The 21,989-nt window shown below is 40.7% G+C and overlaps 1 protein-coding gene across 3 annotated transcripts; it reads left to right on the forward strand.

Annotated features, from left to right (window-relative positions):
* Positions 1 to 14,889: 14,889 nt before the first annotated feature.
* LOC104590817 (AUGMIN subunit 1-like) lies at positions 14,890 to 21,211 on the forward strand. 3 transcript variants are annotated; one of them, XM_088891087.1, is made up of 7 exons: positions 14,890 to 15,292; positions 15,366 to 15,498; positions 15,582 to 15,716; positions 15,804 to 15,927; positions 18,072 to 18,209; positions 18,294 to 18,448; positions 20,546 to 21,211. In XM_088891087.1, the coding sequence occupies exons 1-6, from the start codon at positions 15,031 to 15,033 to the stop codon at positions 18,399 to 18,401; spliced, it is 900 nt and encodes a 299-aa protein (XP_088747213.1). In that variant the 5' UTR covers positions 14,890 to 15,030; the 3' UTR covers positions 18,402 to 18,448; positions 20,546 to 21,211. The 3 variants fall into 3 exon arrangements, with proteins under 3 accessions (XP_088747213.1, XP_088747214.1, XP_010247872.1); XM_088891088.1 differs by having other exon boundaries at positions 18,294 to 18,408; XM_010249570.3 differs by lacking the exon at positions 20,546 to 21,211 and having other exon boundaries at positions 18,294 to 18,664.
* The last annotated feature ends 778 nt before the right edge of the window (positions 21,212 to 21,989 follow it).

The following is a 21,989-nucleotide window of genomic DNA, read 5'->3' on the forward strand; positions in this document are numbered from 1 at the left end:
GTCTCCAAATATTGAGGACAGTTCATATTCCAGTGGCTGGTCTGTTTGTAGAAGTGATAGGCATCCGATGCCTTATCCTTCTTCTGCTTCTTAGCTTTGCTACTTTTCTTCTGAGCCTTTCCTTTAGCCTTCCGCTTTTTCTTGCCTGATTTGCCACCTTCAACAAGCATGGCTATCGGCTTATCCTTCTTAATCAGTTCCCCAGCCCTCTACAACATATTACTGAGTTCCTAAAAGGTAACATTTAGCTTATTCATGTTGTAGTTCATGGTAAATTGATTGAAGGAGGAAGGTAGGGAATTGAGGATAGCATCAATTTTAGTGCCATGGTCTAGCCCTGACCCGAGAGCCTCCAGTTCATTAATATAACCCATCATCTTCAGATAATGGTCATGAACCCGTTGGTTCTCGATCACCTATTGGTTCTTGGAGAGAGTGACTCCGTGCCTAAAAGGAACATTTCCCTTCTTGTAGTTCTCCATGCTGTATCTCTTGACAATTTTTTCAATCTATGCAGATTGGGATAATCCTATTATCCGCTTTGATCTATCTCTATAGAGTCGAAGACCCAGTATATAGGAGGCTTCTCCAAGATCTTTCATGGAGAACTGCTGTGAAAGCCATACTTTCACCGTAGTCAACATTCCTACATCATTCCCAATGAGTAGAATGCCATCTACATACAGAACCAGAAACGTAACCTTGTCCCCACTGGACTTCCTGTAAACACAGGGCTCATCTGGATTCTGCTCAAAGTCAAACTTTTTGGCAGTAGAGTCAAATCGGATGTTCCAACTACTAGAAACTTGCTTAAGTCCATATATGGATCTATTTAATTTACATACCATGTGTTCCTGACCCACATCTATAAAACCTTGTAGTTGCTGCATGTAGATATATTCAGTAAGATCTCCATTCAAGAACGCAGTTTTGACATCCATTTGCCAAATCTCATAGTCATGGTATGCTACTACAACTAACAGGATCCGAATGAATTTAAGCATGGCCACGGGCGAAAAGGTTTTCTCATAATCAATGCCCTCTTTCTGAGTATACCCTTTCGCCACCAGACGAGCTTTGTAGGTCTCAACCTTATCATCGGGGCCCTTCTTCCCCTTATAGATGCATTTGCAACCAATTGCTTTTACCCCGGGGGGTGGATCTACTAGAGTCCAGACTCCATTGGTCTCCATTGAGTCCATCTCAGCTCTCATGGCATCTACCCATTTCAAGGGATCTATGTCCAACATAGCTTCTACATAAGTCACGGGATCCTCCTCACTAGTCATAGCTTCCACCAGGTAACTATCCTATTCATAGCCAAAACGAACTGGTGGCCTGGATACCCCGGTAGATCTTCTAGGTTGGTAAATACCTAGAACTTGTGGGACACCTCCCACTACTCCTAAGCTCTCCTCATCAAGAACAACTTCCTGACGATGATTGTTCAGGATAAAGTCATCCTCCAAGAAATGGGCATTCCGACTACAGAACACCTTCTGTTCTCCTGGGTCATAGAATAGGTAACGCACAGAGCCCTTGGGGTAGCCTACAAATGGGCAACGACTGGTCTTGGATTCCAATTTGTCCGCACTCGTTCTTTTAACATGTGCAGGACAACCCCAAATCTTCAAGTGTCTGACACTTGGTTTCTTTCCGGTCCAAAGTTCATATGGAGTATTCGGAACCGATTTGGATGGAACCCAATTCAGCACGTATATCGCAGTCTCTAATGTGTAACCCCAAAAGGATGTGGGTAACTCTGAGTGTACGAGAAGTGACTGAATCATATCCAATAAGGTCCTATTCCTCCTCTCTAAAACACCGTTAAGTTGTGGTGTAGCAGGAGGAGCCAACTGTGATACCATCCCGTTGACTATCAAGTAGTCCCTGAATTCGTCAGAGAGATACTCGCCACCTCGATCAGATCGAAGGGTCTTAATTTCTCTCCCTAACTGTTTCTCGACCTCTTGTATGAACTCCTTGAACATTTCAAAAGATTCGGACTTGTGTCTCATTAGGTACATATAACCATACCGAGAATAGTCATTGGTGAATGTAATGAAATACATCAGTGTGTATTAGGTCAAGCATGCCTGTACATCTTTCAAGCTTACTGTTAAATGGTCGTTTTGTCATCTTACCTTGAAGGCAAGGCTCACAAATGGGAAGATCTTCTATAGTTAGAAAATCCAAAGGACCATCCTTTACAAACCTTGTGATACGATTTATGCTGATATGGCCAAGTCAGTAATGCCACAGGCACGTGGGATTAACTATATCACGGATTCTTTTCTTAGGGATATTAGCCGACGTAGTTTCAGCTATTTTAGTTTCTAGAGAAGGATGGAGAACATAGAGACCATTCTCAAGTTCTCCGTATGCGATGAATCTGACGTTTCTTTTAATAGTAATCATATTACTAAAGAAGACAGAATATCCATCTGCACACAGTTTTGAAACAGAAATCAAATTTCTTCTCAAATTTTGTACATAAAGTCAATCTTTCAGTACAATTGATCATTCTCTAAAAATTAATTCTATGGTTCCTATGGCCGCAGCTGCAACACTTGCAAAAGTCCCTAAGTAAAGTATCACCTCTCCTTCACTCAGCATTCTACTTACCTTGAACCCTTGGAGTGAGTTACACGCAAGAGTTGAAGCCCCAGAGTCAATACACCAGGACGCAAAAGTTACCAACAAATTGGTTTCTATGACACAGGATTCGAAATTACCTTTCTTGGATTCCAGGTATTGAGGACAATTCCTCTTCTAATGGTCGGTCTGCTTGCAAAAATGGCAGGCATCTGATGCCTTGTCTTTCCTCTGTTTCTTGGGTTTGGTGGCCTTCTTTTGGGGCTTTCTCTTTGCCCTCCTCTTCTTGCCCTTGTTTCCAGTTTCAACAAGCATGGCTAGGAGCTCATCCTTCTTGATCAGTTCTTCAGCCCTCTGCAACATATTGTTGAGTTCCTGAACGCTGACATTTAGCTTATTCATATTATCGTTTATAATGAACGGATTGAATGACGGAGGCAAAGAGTTGAGAATGACGTCTATCTGGGTCGTATGATCCAGCCCGGATCCAAGAGCCTCAAGCTCATTGATGTAACCCATCATCCGAAGACAATGGTCATGAACTTGTTGCCCCTTGGACATCTAAGCGGTCATGAACTGTTTCAAGACGTTCTATCGAGTAGAACGATTATGCTCTTCATACATTGTCTTTAAACTATCCAATATGTCCTTGGCTAGTTCGATCTGATCGAACTGCCTCTGTATCGGATTGTCCAGGGAGGCAATGATGTAACACCGGGCAAGGGAGTTTTTCTCCTTCCATTCCTGATAGTCCCTTCTCCGGGCCTCAGAAGCCCTATCTCCCAAACGTTCTGGGGAAGGATTCTTAGCCACCTTATCTAGTTTTTCAGAGGTCAAGACCAGCATTAGGTTACGGTACCAGTAGGCATAGTTTGGGCCCTTAAGCTTATTGTCGTCCAAAAGCTTTGCAAATAGTCCGTTTGCCATTTTCTGATAAAAGAGCAAACATTAGTCCACAACCTAATTTGATTCATGTTATCTACATAGATATGGATTTTAATCTATGTTTCATTCCCATTTATTCATCTCTGAGATTTCCCTCCTATCTCAGTGACGGAGACTACGAATTGTCTCTAGAAATGTGGGAAATCACATAGGGTGCATGGAACCAATTGTTTCAGCTGCATAACCCTACCACCTTTCTGTGAAGGATCATATCCACTCATCGTATGAGCTTTCCCTTTGGCCTTTGTCAAACAACGTTCATTGCCATTTTAGGTTAAACCTTTCTGTCCAGTGAGTGCTCATCCATCATATTCGTGAATGCCAAGGTACTGTGAGAGTCTCCCATTTTTTGGTGAGGTCCTTCCACATCGGTCTATGACACCCCTATCATCTTATGAAACATTCTGAAAGATCCAGCAGCAAATGGATAGCCCAATTTTATGGTGTGTTTCCTCATTACTGAAGGACCCATTTTCATGCTAATGTTACACAGTTTTGTATGCCCTTAGCTTCAATAAGAATAATGTACATTATGAGTTTATTGTAAATGAATAAAAGTACATATTTGATTTATGTTCCCTTGGTATGTTTCTGTGTAATACCCTTAAACTGGACACTTAATGAGACTCGTGTTAGTTTAGAATGTTCATAGCCAGTGGGTCGGTCTGGGGAGACCTATCCTGATAAGGCTGACACTGTTGTGCCACCAAGTCGGTTGGAGTGGCCTGTCTCAGTTGCTAGGGTGAGACCCTAGGCACATGTAGTGTAGGATTAATTGAATCTTTGAACTGGACCAGATTTCCAGTATTGCCCTGGACCTCGGAGATTAATGGGCAAAACTGGAAAGTTACATCCGTCCCCTAGACTCGATTATGATACTACGCTAGGTATCGGATCGGGTTGTCTTTGATGTACCAATCAGTGAGATCCTTAGCGGGGGTCAAAACCTGGGTATGTTGGGACAGTCTGAGAATTCATCTGAGTGGGTGATCATAGTGATAGGATCAGCCCCTTTGTCAGACAAAGGTAATGATCGGGGATGCACTCTCACAGATGGAAACCAAGACTGCCGGTAGCCGATTTCAATCGTTGAGATTTGTTTTTGCAAAGTATATTTTATATGAGATATAAAAGTATATATGTTATGGTTTCTAAAATGTTTGCAAAAGGTTTTAATTCCCGGGATCCATATAAGCAGAGAGTGCAACACTGTTCCTTGCAGCCGAAGGAGAGGTCCTCTCCTGTCGGGCAGTGTTTGATCATTATGGGCTGAGAGGTTGAGTGTAAGACCATTGAGAATAATGCCTGATGGGCTAATCTTGCATCTGCCCACAGTCCCTAGGTGTTACAAGGTGGCTTGGCCCAGGGACCACTTAGAGTAAGTGTTGGGCCCATAGAGCCCATTTTATGGGTTTTAGGGGGTGCACTGTCCATAATAGTGTATTCGGCCGGGCCTTGTAACAAAGGCTAGGCCGAACCCATGTGGCTGATATGTAGATCAATGCTTGGGTCCCACGCCATACAAGGAAGCCCAACTGGGCAGCAGATAGGAAGACTAAGTGAGCACATAACCTTATGGGCCTTAAGCCCATTTCGAACTGGGCTAATTTAATGAGTTAAATATGGGGCGAATTCTGATATGGATTAGCAGATAGGATAGGGTCTTAACCCTATCCACTCAAAGAGTCCAGTTCTGAATGTGATTCAGATCTAGAAACCTCCTAATGAGATTAGGAGAAAGCTGATCTAATCTGCAGATAAAATAAGGATTTATCTTTATCACCTAAAGGGATGTCTGATCCAAATATGATTTGGATCAGCAACTCCTAATTGGATTAGGAGTTGATCCTTTAGGGTTGCAAAAGAAGGAAGGGGCGGCAGCCTTTAGAAGACACATACTCACATCCTCTTCAGAGTTGAAATCACAAAAGGAAGAATTAAGCAACCTTGCAGAATTCTTTCTTGCCGCCTCCATCTTCTTGCCACCTACCTTGCCAGTTTGATCTCCAGTTGTGGGAGAAGTCAAGATTTGATCTTTATATCAGATCTTTGTGAAAGGACTGATAGGAAGCTGTGCTCACGTGCCAGCCTATTGTTTTGTTGCGAAGGAATAGGTTCTTGGAGAAGAACACTATTGATTCTGCTCCATCCTACAGTGCACCATCTTCAGTGGGAGCAGTCTTTGGATCCTTCCTTGGGCGTGAACACCTCCATTGGGAGATATTACTTCTCCGTATCAGGTATAATTCCCTCCCACTGCTTTTGTTCAGATTTGGTTCAGTTTATGGTTCAAGATTGATCATTGAAAATATGATTTTCTAAATAGGGAATTCGATTCCCAGTTGAAGGGAGAGAAAAATTTTTGAAATTCGCCCACCTTATTCCGTAAGATTTGGGCATCCATACGATGGATCTCTCATCCCTTCAGCTAATGATGGAAGGACTTTAGAGAGTTCATCATATGAATCTCCCTATCACATGCACTCATATTTCAGGAGGGAACAAAAGTTATGCGCTATTTTAATTTAGGTCAAACCAAAGTGGCTCCCACTGACTTTCCTAAAGCCAGATTTCTGGTGGGCCCTAAATGGATAGGGTTCCGCACGTATCCTTTCCAGGGGTGTGGGTCCCACCATTGAGGGAGATCATCCAATGATCTTTAGGGACACAATGGCAATGATGTGCATTCAGCCATGGTGTACGCAAGAGTCACTATCGTATCTACATGAGACAAGTACTTATGGCCCATGTACATAGCACATCACACATCGATACATCACATGCAAGGATTGAATTGATCCAATCAATTAATATCTGTAAAGCCCATTATTAAAGCCCATTTTAATTCATAATATTACCAATTAATATTATCTAGGTATATGGGTTGAATAAAGTTAAACAGTTCGGCCCATATAGCTCATCTGCAATTAGTGGGCTTTTGTAGTTTTAACTCATTAAAACTGAGCCATATAGGTGTGGGCCAAATTAAATCTCTTAATTAACTATCAATCCCTTGACCCAAGAGTGGGATAATAGGGCTGATACAAAGAAATAATATCTTCCAATGGAGGTGTTCACGCCCAAGGAAGGATCCCAAGACTGCTCCCACTGAAGATGATTCACTGCAGGATGGAGCAGAATCAACAATGTTCTTCCAAAGAACCAAATTCTTCACCAAGAATTCACTGGAGGGTAGGTGAGCACGACTCTCAATCAGTTTTTCACCAAAAACTGATATCAAGAACGCTTCTTGATCGCTCCTACAACAATGAAGGTCAAACTGGCTATGGCGGCAACTGGAGGAGAACGTAGGGAGAAGATGGCGCAGTCACACTGGTGTTGTCTTCTCTCTGTGTAAACTGAGATCTGATCTCTGGAATTTAGGATGAGCTAAATGGTTCGCCCCCTCCTCCTTTTATAGGCTTCAAGAGAGCTCCTAATCTCATTAGGAGTTTCCTAATCCAAATCTGTATTTGGATAAGGAGTTCTCTTTAAGAGATAAGGATAAGTCCTTATCTTATTTGCAGATTAGATCAGCTCTCTCCTAATCTCATTAGGAGGTTTCTAGATCCAAATCTGTATTCAGATCTAGACTCTTTGAGGGGATAGGGTAAGACCCTATCCTATAAGCTGATCCAATCCCAGATCTGCCCCTCTATTTAATTAGTCCAACGAAACTAGTTTGAAATGGGCTTTAGGCCCAATAAGTCTGTGTGCTCATTAACCTTCCAAATTGCTGCCCAGTTGGGCTTCCTTGTATGGCATGGGACCCAAACATTGATCTACACATCAGCCACATGGGTTCAGCCCAGCCTCTGTTACAAGGTCTGGCCAAATTCACTGAAAAGACAATGAACTCCCTGAAGCCCATCACATGGGCTCCTAATGGGCCCAACACTTACACTAAGTGGTCCCTGGGCCAAGCCACCTTATAAAAACCCAGGGACTGTGGGCAGATGCAAGATTAGCCTATCAGGTATTACCCTCAATGGTCTTACACTTAACCTCTCAGCCCATAATGATCAAACACTACCTGACAAGAGAGGACCTCTCCCTCGGCTGCAAGGAACAGTGTTGCACTCTCTACTCACATGGATCCCGGGCATTAAAACCTTTTGCAAACATTTTGAAACCGTACTATATATATGTATATCTGTATATAAATATATTTTGTAAAACAAATTTCAATGATTGAAACCGGCTGCGGGCACTCTTGGTTTCCATCAGAGAGAGTGCATCCCCGATCATTACCTTTGTCCGACAAAGGGGCTGATCCTGTCACTATGATCACCCACTCAGATGAATTCTCGGACTATCCCAACATACCCAGGTTTTGACCCCCGATAAGGATCTCACTGATTGGCATATCAAAGACAGCCCAATCCGACACGTAGTGCAGTATCATAATCGAGTCTAAGGGTCAGGTGTAACTTTCCAGTTTTGCCCACTAATCAACAAGGTCCAGGGCAATACTGGAAATCTGGTCCGGTTCAGGGTTTCAAGTAAACCTACACTTCATGTAGCTCGAGTCTCACCCTGGCAGTTGAGACAGGCCACTCCAACACTTGGCGGCACATCAGTGTCAGCCTTAGCAGGATAAATCCCAGACTTATCCAACGGATGTGAACATTCTAAACTAACATGAGTCTCATAAGTGTCCAATTTAAGGGTATTACACAGAAACACACCACTATAACATGAATCAAATATGTACTTTATTCATTTACAATAAATGTCATAATGTACATCAGTCTGATTGGAGCTAAGGGCATACACTGTGTAACAGTTATGACTTTTAATCTATGTTCCATTTCCACTTATTCATCTCTGAGATTTCCCTTCTATCTCAATGACGGAGACTACGAATTATGTCTCTAGAAATGTAGGAAATCACATAGGGTGCATGGAGCCAATTGTTTCAGCTATATAACCCCACCACCTTTTGTGAAGGATCACATCCACTCATCTTATGAGCTTTCCTTTTGGCCTCTATTAGACAAGGTTCATTGCCATTTTAGGTTAAACCTTTCTATCCAGTGAGTGCTCACCCATCATGTTCGTGAACCCCAAGGTACTGTGAGAGAGTCTTTCATTTTAGGATAGGCCCCTCCCACATCGGTCTATGACGCCCCTATCATCTCATGAAACATTCCAATAGATCCAGCGGCAAATGGATAGCCCAATTTTATGGTGTGTTTCCTCATTACTGAAGGACCCATCTTCATGTTAATGATGGAAGGCCTTTAGAGAATTTATCACATGAATCTCCCTATCACATGCACTCATATTTCAGGAGAGAACGAATGATTACACCCTAGTTTAATTTAGGTCAAACCAAGGTGGCTTCCATTGACTTTCATAAAGCCAGATTTAGATGGGCCCTAAATGGCTAGGGTTCTGCACGATTCCTCTTGGAGAGGAAGCTGGTGTGGGGCCCACCATGAAGGGAGATCATCCAATGATCTTAAGGACACCATGGCAATTATGTGCATCCAGCCATGGTGTGTGCAAGGGCACTACCGAATCAGCATGGGCCAAGTACTTATGACCCATGAACGTTGCACATCACACATCCATACATCACATGCATGTAAACCATAATTGATCCAATCAATTAAATCACTGTAAAACCTATAATTAAAGCCCATAAATTTTCATAACATTATTGATTAATATTATCTAGGTATATGGGTTGAATTGCAAAGAGCAGTTCGGCACATATAGCTTTTATGCTGAAATGGGCTAAAGCAGTTTTAACATATTAAAACTGGGTTTTACAGATGTGGGCTAAATTGCATCTTGCAATTAACCATCAACTCCTAGGCCCATGAGTGAAAAATTAGGGCTGAGAATAGCCCCCATCGAACCACAGATTCGGTCCAACCAGTTTGGTCCAATCTGGTTCTAATGGGTCTAGGGTTTGATTTTTAATTCAAGATTCAATTCAAAAATGATGATCTAAAATTAAATAACTGATACAAGACAATCAAGAATCAATAGGAGGGTTGTTCGTAGGACTACTACCCTGCAAAACAAAATTAGGTCGTAGCATGCAGCTTCCAAAACTGCAAAGCGCAGATGGCTGAATCCATATCTGCGAAAATCTCTCCTCTGCGCTTTCTACTTCAACTTCGAATGGAATAAAATAGAAAACCTATTTTTCTATTAATATTACATCAGAATTGAATTCCTATACATTCCTTCTAGAAAATAAAAATAATTAATTACAGACCAAGAATGAAAAGAACAGCAGGTGTGTAGATTTCTTGCGCCATTAAAGAAATCGATCTCCACCATACGAACAACCCAAAAATTAAGAAAAATATATAGAACAATTCTAATTATAAATCAGATTTATAAAGATTTAATTTCAGATCAATTGCCCAAAAACTAGGAATTGATTTTCCAGAAAAACGCTAACTGCGCAAATCGGGTAGAACGCCTTCTGCCCATTTGCGCAGATCCAGATCTAGTTAATTTTGGTTCAAGATTTGAACCTGGCTCTGATACCACTGAAGGGATGAGAGATCTTACATATGGATGGCCAAACCCTGTAGGAAGGTTGGGCGAAATTTCAAAAATTTCTCTCTCCCATGTGGGAATCACATTCCCTATTTTAGAAAAATGCATTTTCAATGATCAATCTTGAAACTAAACTGGACCAGATCTGAAACCAAAAGGGAGTAGAGGGATATACCTGATACAGAGTAATGGTAAACCCCCAACGAAGGTGTTCACGCCCAAGGAGAAATTCAAAGACTGCTTCCACTGAATATGACACGGTGCAGGATGAAGCAGAATCAGCAGGACGACTCTTCAGCAAGAACTGAATTCTTCAACAAGAATTTGATGGAGGGCTGGTGAGCATGACTATAGATTACATTTTCTACCAAAAGGTAATATCAAGAACCTTTCTTGATCACTCCCACAGGTGGAGATCGAACTGACAGGGGTGGCAAGAGCAGGGAAGAGAAGAAGACAAGAGCAGTCAAATTGCAGATTCCTCTCTCTGTGTAGTCTGCGAATTGAGTATTGTGTTTTGGAGGTTCGCCCTGCTCCTCTATTTATAGCATTTAAAGAGAGCATCTCCTAATCCCATTAGGAGTTTCCTAATCCAAATCTTTTATTTGGATTTGGAATCTCTTCAAGAGATAAGGATAATCCCTTATCTTATCTGCAAATAAAGATCAACCTTCCTAATTAAATTAGGAGTTTCCTGATCCAAATCTTTTTTTGGATCTGGACTCTTTAGGTGGATAGGGATAATCCCTTATCCTATCTGCTGATCTAAATCCCAGAATCGCCCTCTTTTAATTAATCTTATTAAGCCAGTTCGAATTGGGCTTTAGGCCCATTAAGTCTATGTGCTTACTAGCCCCTCAATCTGCTGCCCAGTTGGTTATCCTTGTATGCCGTGGGTCCCAAACATTGATCTACACATCAACCACATGGGTTCAGCCCAGCCTCTGTTACAAGGCCTGGCTGAATTCACTATAGGAGATAGTGAACCCCTGAGTCCATCACCATGGGCTCTTAATGGGCCCAACATTTACACTAAATGGTCATTGGGTCAAGCCACCTTATAAAAACCCAAGGACTATGGGTAGATGCAAGATTAGCCCATCAGGTATTACCCTCAATGGTCTTACACTTAACCTCTCGGCCTATAATGATCAAACACTAGGTGACAAGAGATGACCTCTCCCTTGGCTGCAAGGTACAGTGCCGCACTCTCTACTCACATGGATCCCGGGAATTAAAACCTTTTGCAAACATTTTGAAACCTTAATATATATATATATATATATATATATATATATATATATATATATATATGCATATCTCTATATAAATATATTTTGCAAAATAAATTTCAACGGTTGAAATCAACCACCGGAAGTTTAGGTTTTCATCAGAGAGAGTGCATCCTTGATCATTCACTTCGTCCGAGAAAGGGGCTTATCCTGTCACTATGATCCCCCACTCAGATGAATTCTCAGACTGTCCCAACATACATAGGTTTTGAACCCCTCTAAGGATCTCACTGATTGGCATATCAAAGACAGCCCAATCCGACACCTAGTGTAGTATCATAATCGAGTCTAGGGGTCAGGTGTAACATTCTAGTTTTGCCCATTTATCTCCAAGGTCCAGGGCAATACTAGAATTATGGTCTGGTTCAGGGTTTCAAGAAAACCCACACTGCATGTACCTCAGGTGTCACCCTGGCAGCTGGGACAAGCCACCCCAACCAACTTGGCGGCACATTAATGTTAGCCTTGGCAAGATATATCTCCCCAGATCTATCCAACGGCTGTGAAGATTATAAAGTAACACGAGTCTCATATGTGTCCAGTTTAAGGGTATTACACAGAAACACACCATAATAACATGAGTCAAATATGTACTTTATTCATTTACATTACTTGTCATAATATACATCATTTTGATTGGAGCTAAGGGCATATACTATCTAATAGCTCATTGGCAGGAGAACCCTTCATCATGGCGTCCTCGGCAGGATGCTCGCTGTGGGCCACCTTCTTCGGCAACTGTTCTCTTAAGGCCTCTTCCGCAAGCCTCTTCCTACCCACCTCGGCCAGCCCCTTCCCTTTGGTTGGGACTTGTGGAGTTGCCCCTTTGGCAGGGACCTAAGCAGATGCCCCCTTGGCAGGAACTTTTGGAGTTGCCCCTTTGGTAGGGACCTAAGCAGATGCCCCCTTGGCAGGAACTTTTGGAGTTGCTCCTTGGCGGGGACTTGTTGGGAAGCTGCCCCCTTGGTGGGGGCTGGCGCTCGCTTGTTCCTTGCAGGCGTGCCCTCGACAGGCCTTTCCAGCGTCTGTGAGCCTGCCTTTTGGTTCGCTCGCTCCTTCTGCTTGGCACGAGAATGCTCTATAAACATTTTCTTGGCGTCCATCAACACCTCTACAAGAAAAAGAAAACTGATTAGTATCGTAGAACGAGGATGAGGGGCAACATGTTAAGGAACAGTAGGACCTCTCCTACCCAGGGGGGCAGGGCTAAGCCTCACGAACACTAACAAAGCCTCCTCCTCCACCAATGGCTCGGCCTGGATTGTCCCCATCACGAGTAGGTGGGCTATGTTAGCAGCCTCCTCGTCTTGGAGTGGAGGTGGACACCTATCGACTACTACGTTGGCCTCTCCCCACCTCAACATGAACTTCCAACCTTTGAGGCAATAGACATAAAAGAACTTGTCCTTCCAGCCATGGACAGACGAAGGGTTGTGAACTGGTTTTCCCCTCTGAGGATGGAAGCAGTACATGCTGGCCTCGGAAGCATGCTTCCTCGGCACAAACATGGCACAAAGCTTCTTTGAAGTCAACTCCACATCCCGAAGCCGAGCCCACACCAGCATGGCTATAATGGTCCTAAGGGTGTTGGGGACGAGCTGGCTGATAGTGATAACATACCACTCTAGCATCTCAAAGATTAAAGGATGAAGGGGAAACCTAAGGCCAGACTTGAAAAAATGCTGGTATATGCAGATTTCCCCTCATCGGGGGTCCACGGTCACTCACCGGTGCCAGGAATCCTAAGTGTGTATGTCCGAGGTATGTGGAACCTCCTAGTTAAAGAACTGACCTAGTCCACCTCTAAGGAGCTATCAAACTTCGAGCGTGGGAGGTTAGCTGTGGCCACCCTTCAGGTAGTGCTCCCAGCCATGGGCCTTAGGACGGTCTCTGGGACCAGCTCCCCCCTGGGCTCCCTCGGCGATACTGATGCAGTACTCTCACGTGGAGAGTCATCGCCTTGGTGTTTGCCCTCAGCACCCCTGGAGGCTACTCTTTCCCTTAGCACCATCACCTCCTCCCAAAAGGGAACAACAGCCAGGGGACCCAAGGAAGAGAGAGGAGAAGGGGGGGGTCCGATGAGAGCTCCCCTCTCAACTGTTCGAAAGTTCATAGCACTCAGGACCAGAGTTTGAGAAAGACATGTTTTCAAGGAATTACCTAGAAGATGGAGGAAAAAAGAGAGAAGATGAAGTTTGTTGAAGAATTGAAGGTCTGGGAGTTGTTCACTCGATAGCTAGGGCCTCTAGAGACAAATGACGGGAGAACTGCAACTAAGCCCCCTATTTATAGGAGAATGGACGGCTCAGATCTTGCCTAATCCAATGGCTACCTATCTAGGACGTGACACCCGTCACTCGACCTCAGGAGACAAAACGATGCTTGACTGGAACTTAGTCTCGGGGAGACAAAATGGCGTCTGACGACTAATCCAACCGTTTGAACGATTAACCTCCCGATTCAGCGGTTCATTGACCAAAATCAACAATTTTGAAGAAAAATCTGATTTTTGGGAAAATGAAACCAATCACCACACTAGTTCCCGGTTTTTCTGGTCCGGTTCCATTTTGAAAACCATGGTTAAGAAAGCTAAACTTTTGGGTGATGTTTGTTATTCGTGGAATGATGCACCAAACTAGCTGGATCCTGTTGTAAATAGTTTGTTTTGTTAATGACATATCAAAAATAAATAAAAGGATACTTGTGACTTTAGGTTGCAATGTCGCATTGGGTCGATAGAAAATAAAAATTCGTTAGAACTTTCTCTCAACCTTTATTACGTATCAAATCAGACATTGTCTAAAGGGATTCGAATACTTTTCTATGGGTTTAGTATATTGCAATTCAATGAAGAATTCTGAATTATAACTCCCATAGTCTATTAGTAACCCCTTGTAAATCGCATCTTGCCTATGGATTTAGCATCAATTCACAGTTAGAATTCATCCTCCTGTACAGTGGGGTTATAAAATTTTTGATATAGACGGATCAGTCATTCTGCCCTTTTTTATTATATGTATCTATAGAAGTGAGGTTGTCATATGATATAGTTGGGACAAGGCTTAGATGACAAGTGAGACTCTGAGAGTTTTAGTCAACTTTATTCACTCCTGATTAGAGGTGGCTACGAGGCAAGTTCTTCACGAGCTATTCGAGCTTGACTCGGTTCGGTTTCAATCGAGCTTTCAATCGAACTTAAGCCCAATTTATAAACTCGTTTGTTAATTGAACCGAGCCCAAGCCTAATAAAACTCGACTCATGAGACTCGTGAACTGAACTCGAGCTTACTTGTTTTTAACTCAAGCCGAGCTTGAGTTCAAGATTCTACCTCAAACAAAGCTCGAACCTCGTACTACCTTGGCGAGCCGAACTCGAGCCTTGTTTTAATATATATTATTGTCCATCATTTTGTTTTCAAATTTTCTTAGAAAAAAAGAAAAAATAGTGCCGGCCCGCTACGGTGCGGGTGGCCCGAAAAAGTGGGCCGTGCATTACATCAGCTATCTGCGTTTCGCTTTAAAGTCTTCTCAGTTCTCATTTCTCAACCCCCGCTCCTATCTTTTGAATCCCGTGAGAGGTGGTAAGATGTCAAAATCCATTTTCTAATTCCCCGGAGTTCCATATTCATACCTCCCCCGTCGGTTGCAGGTTTGAAAGATACGAATTTTGAGAAGAATGAGTGATCTGATTTCCACTGCCGATCCTACTCCAGGATCGGAATCCAAGAGCGGTTTTGACACTGCCCGAATCGCCGAAGTTAAATCCTGGCTCGCTTCCCAATTTGATGCCGCCGGCAAGGACGTTCCGGAATTCGAATACACTCCTCGAAGTGTCGCTCATTTGCATTCTATTGCCACTACCTCCCAAGCCAAGTCCCAAGCCGCCGGAATCCTTGCCGCCGATCTCCGACAGAAAGCTCAAGAATACCGTTCCCAAGGTTCTACCTCTATACATTTTTTTTATTAAAGCTTAACTGTCTTTTATTTTATACCGAATTTATACAATTTCAGCTGCGAGAATCAGGGAGATATTGGAGAGTGCGGGATTGGCACAAGAGAGCTTGTCGTCCAATATTATTGCATCAGCACAGGTTCTTGCGAATGTGGCAAATTTGTTAAATATAAGAGATACAGAAATGAGTAGGTGAGCCCCCCATCTGTCTCTTATGTATCTGTGTTTCAGAATATTGAAGCAGTAAGATAATGATGATGTGAAAATGGATTCAGTTTTCTTGTAGCAATGGCGGATATTTCTTTGAGAAAGACTGGGGTAGAGGAGAAGAGGGCTAAAGTACAGAAAGAATCCAAAGTGCTCCTTGACTATACTCGGAAGGCGATTGCAAGGCTAACTTATTTGAAAAGGTTTAATCTTTAAATCCTTGTCAGCCGATATTTTGTGTATATTCTAACAGAAGAAATTGTGAAATAAATGTTTTCCTTTGTTTGTAGAACGCTTGCACAATTGGAAGATGATGTACCTGCCTGTGAGGCTCAAATGCTTCAGTGGAAGACAAATTTGGCAATTATGGCATCGAAAGAGCGGCAATACTTGCAACAATATTCTAATTATGAGGTACAGCTTTACTGTCTCCGTATTTACTGTGTTTTTATTCTATTTTCTACCAAGTTCAGAAGGGGGAATCTTAACTGGTTTGACCTTTGGTGATCTTGAATCCAAATTAAAGGTGAACTAAAAAAAAAAAATGTTGAGGGCATGCAAAACTTAATCTGCTTATAGTTTTAATCAATTTAGCCTCGGAATAAGATATTCATGTTTGAAATGAGAAATGGTTTATGTGTCATGCCTTAACAGAACAAGAACTGCAACATTATATAAAATTACTGTTTTGGTTTTCTCTAAATGTTGACTTTGTAACCTTTACAAAATACATACTTTAGCAGCATATCTACTTTGAAGTAGTTTGCTTCTTGTGCCATTACACTGGATTATTGAATTCATCTGCCTTTTGTGCCATTGAAATGGATTACTTCTTGCAAAGGTATTTTGAATAAATTCCATTATGTTGGAATGGATTTAATCATCTAATACTTCACCTGTTATAAAATTTAGAGCTGTTGATATTATGTTGTAATTTTTTGTTATCTATGTAAGCTTTGTTTATAATATGAACTTAATGGATTATTTCTTGCACAGGTATTTTGAGTAAATTATGTAGGAATGGATTAATTGAAAGTTGAAACATACATATTGTCATATTCTAACCACTAGAGCACTCCACACTATCTTGCTAAATGGCATTGATGAGCAACCATATTATATTCATGCCTATTTAAAGTACAGAAAATTCATTTGCAAATACCTTGGTCTTTAGCCATAATCAAACTAGCTCTGAATGCTTTTTGCCTCTATAATCCCAATTATCCATTTAATAGATGTTTTTGGGTGACTAATTTCATAAGAGAATGTAATTTTTCTACTATGACATATTATCATTATTTATTAAACTTAGTTTATTTTAAACTTCATAACCTTTTACATGATCTTAACGAGGTGTATAATATTAGCTTGATAAGCTATGCATGCTAACTTTTCTTTGGGATATTTCGATAGCTTACAATTTCCATTTTTATGGCGAAATTACACTTAATATAAAGTCATAAGTTATTAAAATAAATGTTTCTTAATTCTTATGTATAGAGTTATTAGAGTTATAGATTATATATTAATTCATACATTTTTAATATATATTTGAATTTCCATTGCGTGTCCATGTTTATCTTAATTTTTCCACCATATCCATGTTTATCTAAAGCATATCTAGAAACCAGATACGTTTCTCTAAATTGCCTCTTTAGTATTCTTTGCATTTTCTGATACGTTGAACCTTGCACAGTTGCACCTGGTTTTACTTCACATAAGAATTGTGATCCCCCTCTCAAGTAGAAATGGTGTGGTAGGCCAGTGCTAAAGATTCCTACAATACTTAATAGGATACAAGGGCAAGGGTTTGAATCCTCTCTCAACCTTATTTACTATGTATATTATTTCTTTAAAATGCATAAGACATATTTAATAACATATATACGGGTTTATAATTGGGTATTGGGAGTAGGTACCTGTGTTAAGTATAATTAGGTTCAGTTACCGGATACCCTAAAGTCAAAACCCAAACCTGTCCCAAACCCTATAGGGTTTTGATCTAAAATCCCAAACCCTATATAGTTTTGATAAATGGATCTTATTAGGGTTGGTACGGGTCAGATACCTTGAAATTTCTGTGAAATTGCCATCCCTATCTGCAACTAAAAAGAGAAAAGAACCATCCCCAAATATAACAGACAAAAGGGTAGGAGTTTAGTAAGTGAAAAGCAGTCTCACCACTCAATCCACACATGATATACCAGTTTAGAGATAAACACCAGTTACTTGGAGGAATTTTCTTAAAATTCATTGTGCTGTCTTGTAATGGTAACTTGCTGCTTGTCTGCTATTGTGAACTTATGTATTCAAGTTGATGCTGTCTGTCATGTGTTTGTAAATTGCATAATCTCTTTCATGTTAAGTTTTGTTCAAGCTTTTATGCCATTGTTTGATCTGATTATTAGGTATGTCAGCCATATTTTTTCTATCACCAGTCTCTAAGATGATCCTTTGTTCTCTGTTCATGTAAAAACATTGAGCTTTCTGACCATTGTGTTTCTATGTATCATAATTTAAATTATGTATTTCTCATACTTCTTATTCTTTGGAACCAGGCATTATTGAATCGTGTGGGCTACACCCCAGAGATTAGCCATGGGGTTTTGGTTGAAATGGCTGAACATAAGAAGGAGTTGGAGAAGATGACAAAGCCTATCATGGATACCTTGAGAAGCTACCAAGATTTGCCTCCTGTACTTATCTCAGTCAAAATGGATTCTAGTTATTTTTGTATTGTATAAAGGTAAATTAAATCTCAGAACATTCTATTTGTGCAGGACAAAGCATTAGCTGCTTTAGCTATTGAGGATAAAAGAAGGCAATATGCTGCTGCAGAGAAATACCTTGAAGAAGTTCTACATTCAGCTCTGGCCACTACAGAATAATGTTTTGGTAGACATACTCTTATTTAGTGGTGGTGCATCAATTCCATGTATGCATTTTTTTTTATACGAAGACAATATGGTTTTGTAGCTACTAGTGAGTTTATCTCTATTGCAATGGAGGTACTTTTGTAGATAATGATGAGACAGTTACATAACTTCAACATATAGAAGCAGAACATATGCAAGAGTTTATTCACCCAATGGGCCTTAAACTTTTAATTCAGTATGAATTTACAAAGCCACTTTGAATAAGCCATTTTGAATTTTCTTTTATTGGAAAATTGTCTCAAAGTGGAAATATAATGTAGGAATATAAACACCACCCATTGAGTCTCATTTTTTTTACCATGGCCCATATGGTCTCATATTTAGCTCAGTAGTCAACACTGTGGTGCTCTTTGCTTGAAATGATATCTTTATTTGAATAATATGGTTATCAAGATATTAGGGCTAAGTCTATTCCTTTGACAAGGATATCGATTCTAAAAGAATTTTTTAAATTTACAAAGAATGGAATCTACATAGACACCTAAATGGAAAAATGTTTATGGACAAAAACATCAAATGTGGTATGCCACTGAAGATATTTTCTAACCAATAAATTGAAGGAATGTGGAGATGGCTATGCTTCCCTGTACAAGGATAAGAATCAGACAACTTATCTACTTCAGCATTTCTCCATGATGAAATGCTGAAGCAGATCTATTGTCTTCCCTCAGGAAAGCAGATGAGTTGGTTCTTGCCCTTTGAATATTGTCTCCATTAAACTTAATAAACCTACCATTATTATCACTACTAGAATTCCTATGTTAGAGGCACTTGGCCAGAGGCAGTCAAGAAAAAATGCCTCTGTATTATATCAAAGAGGGAAGATTGATTGGATACTTTAGAGGCAATTTTTAATGCCTCTTTTGCTCTTCCAATTTTTGGGGGACCTGAAAGTAGTCGCTAATTTAGGTTTTGGCACTCAAACACCATTGTGTGCACAACACGAAAATTCTCTAGGCAGACTCTTCACTCTTGACAACACAAAAACTTTCTCTCTTTCTTCTTCCTCTCTTTTCTCTCTCAGCTGAACTGAACGACTTCACTTTCTCACAAGGAAAAACGTGGTTCCTCTGTTCATTCTTCTTCTTCTCATTTCTCTCTTTTTTCTCCCATTTCTTTTCTGTACGTTCTCTTTACTCTCATCTTTTCCTCCTCTCTTTCTCTCCCATAGAAATCCTTTTTTCTTTACCCTCAAGAGATTTGAAATACCAGGAACGGTTAGGAAAGAAAGAAGCATTCAACCCAATGCTTGGATTATTCGGTAGTTGGGATTAAGGTTAGAGCCTCAGATTCATTTGGATACATTTCTTATTTTATTTTTGTGCATCTCAGTTTGTTGTATTACTAATTTCATTACACAATGCCCTAGTTGAACTCAAATCTGCCACTGTGGTTATCGATTGCCAAAGTGTTCAGCAATTGCTCTTTAGAAGAGGGTGTTGCCAGTCTAGTTTTGTTCGTTGGTTAGCATACAACAACAGCCACACGTCTGAGTAGCACAACACTTGGACTGGGTTTCAGCTCAGAACAATATATTTTCTTTTAATATTTTAAGTATAATTTATTAGTTGTATCTCTGATTTTCATTCTGGACAAGTAATTCTGGGATTTTACTTGGATGGTTGGACATCTTATCCTTTGGTCACCTAATTTTTGGTGGATAGTTTTCTAAATTTCTGGTATGAAAATTTGTATTTTCTTGTTTTAACTGGTTACGCTATGTGCTTCGAAAGTAAATAAATTGGGAAAAATTGCAGAGTCAAGACATTCTTTTTTTATTTAGAAGAAAAGATAAATAATTCATTAATTGTCTAAACAGTAAACATATTTACATATAGTCCCCTAGAAGATAACTGATTTGAACAGTTGAAGAATTTTGGAAATACTTACTAGAACATTGTCCTTTAATCCTTTTTTTTTCTTGGAATTATACACTTCTTTCTAGACCATATGCAGAATCCATATTGTTGTTTCTTCAACACTGCTGTGAAATACTTTGTATTGGAATGATTTTTTTTGTTTTGGTAGACCATCTATTCCAACCACAAGGCTGTCTTTCATTTAATTTCTGGCATGACTGTTCATTTGAATTACAGGGCCTGTGAGAACTATTACTTGAAGTTTCTGCTGTTAGCAGAACTTCTGGGTACAAAACAAACAGAAAACAAAAAAGTAGAAGAGAGAAGAAGAGAAGAAGAGAAGAGGAGGAAGGAAAGGAGAAAGAGAGCAGAGGAAGAGCAAGAGAGTGATGGGCGAAAATCACTTACTGCCGCCCAAGGCAGTATTATTTATATGTTCAACATAACATTAGGTAAAAGGACAAAAATACCCTGCTACCTACCTCATGGTTTGTATAATAAGTTAGTTCATGAATAGGTGCTGAGATCAGCAAGTTACATATCAGAGGCGACATAGGGCAAACAAACATCTTGAGAAGCAACTTTCTCGTGGATGGGATTATGAGCAATATTGATAGCAGCTTGGTTATCACAATACAACTTTAACGGTTTCTCATACTCAATCCCTATTTCCTTAAGAAGAGATCTTAGCCATAACACTTCAACCACACAATGGGCCATGGACCTGTATTCTGCCTCGACACTTGAACGGGCAACAACATTTTGCTCTTTACTACGCCATGACACAAGGTTACCTCCGACAAAAGCACAATATCCTGAAGTCGATCTTCTATCATCAACACAGCCGACCCAATTAGCACCTGTATACACCTCAATTTTCATATGACCATTATTTTTAAAGTGTATTTCCCGACCTGGACATTTCTTCAAGTAAGCAAAGATTCTTTCCATAGCCAATAAATGAGTGGTTTTAGGAGAATGCATGTATTGATTGACCACACTAACAGCATAAGAGATGTTAGGGTGAGTGAGACATAGATAAAGGAGATTTCCAACTAGTCATTGGTACATTGCTTTGTCTACAAGAGGCTCACTCCCTTCAACACTTATCTTATGATTTAGCTCAATGGGTGTGTCTGCGGGTATAACTCCTAGTTTCTTAGTGTCCTTAAGAAGATCAATGACATATTTCCTCTATGAAATAAAGATACCATGTCTAGAGCTGGCCACTTCAATTACCAAGAAATAATATAGATCACTAAGGTCTTTCACTTCAAATTCCGCATGAAAGAATTGTTTGAGAGAATCAATCTCATCAGGATCACAACCAGTCACAACAATGTCATCAACATACACTACAAGAAGGGTGAGAGAAGTACCATATCTCTTAATGAAAAGAGTATGATCGGAGTGGGCCTGTACATAACCAAACCTTTCAGGAGCCAATCTAAATCTGTCAAACCAGGCTCTTGCAGTGTTTTAAAAGTCGCGCCTCAGGCGTGCCTAGGTGCAGAGGTGAGGTGCATTCCAGGCCATATGCCTCGCTCAAGCTAAGGCGCATGCACCTCAGGAAGGCGCTCGCCTTGGTGCCTAGGCGTGCACCTTAGGCCAAGCGCCAGGTGGCCCAGGCGAGTGTCTTATCAAGGTTTTCAAATTTTTGTATATTTTTATTTAATAGATA

Source organism: Nelumbo nucifera, chromosome 7 (genome assembly GCF_055504915.1).
Source record: "Nelumbo nucifera cultivar China Antique chromosome 7, China Antique-T2T, whole genome shotgun sequence".
Taxonomy (NCBI): Eukaryota; Viridiplantae; Streptophyta; class Magnoliopsida; order Proteales; family Nelumbonaceae; genus Nelumbo; species Nelumbo nucifera.

What these genes read in the sequence shown, in the direction of transcription:
- LOC104590817 (XM_088891087.1), top strand. Translation starts at nt 15,031, where the DNA reads ATGAGTGATCTGATTTCCACTGCCGATCCTACTCCAGGATCGGAATCC. An exon ending in AGAGATACAGAAATGAGTAG is followed by an intron (nt 15,499 to 15,581) that starts GTGAGCCCCCCA and finishes AAATGGATTCAG; the next exon opens with TTTTCTTGTAGCAATGGCGG. An exon ending in AACAATATTCTAATTATGAG is followed by an intron (nt 15,928 to 18,071) that starts GTACAGCTTTAC and finishes CTTTGGAACCAG; the next exon opens with GCATTATTGAATCGTGTGGG.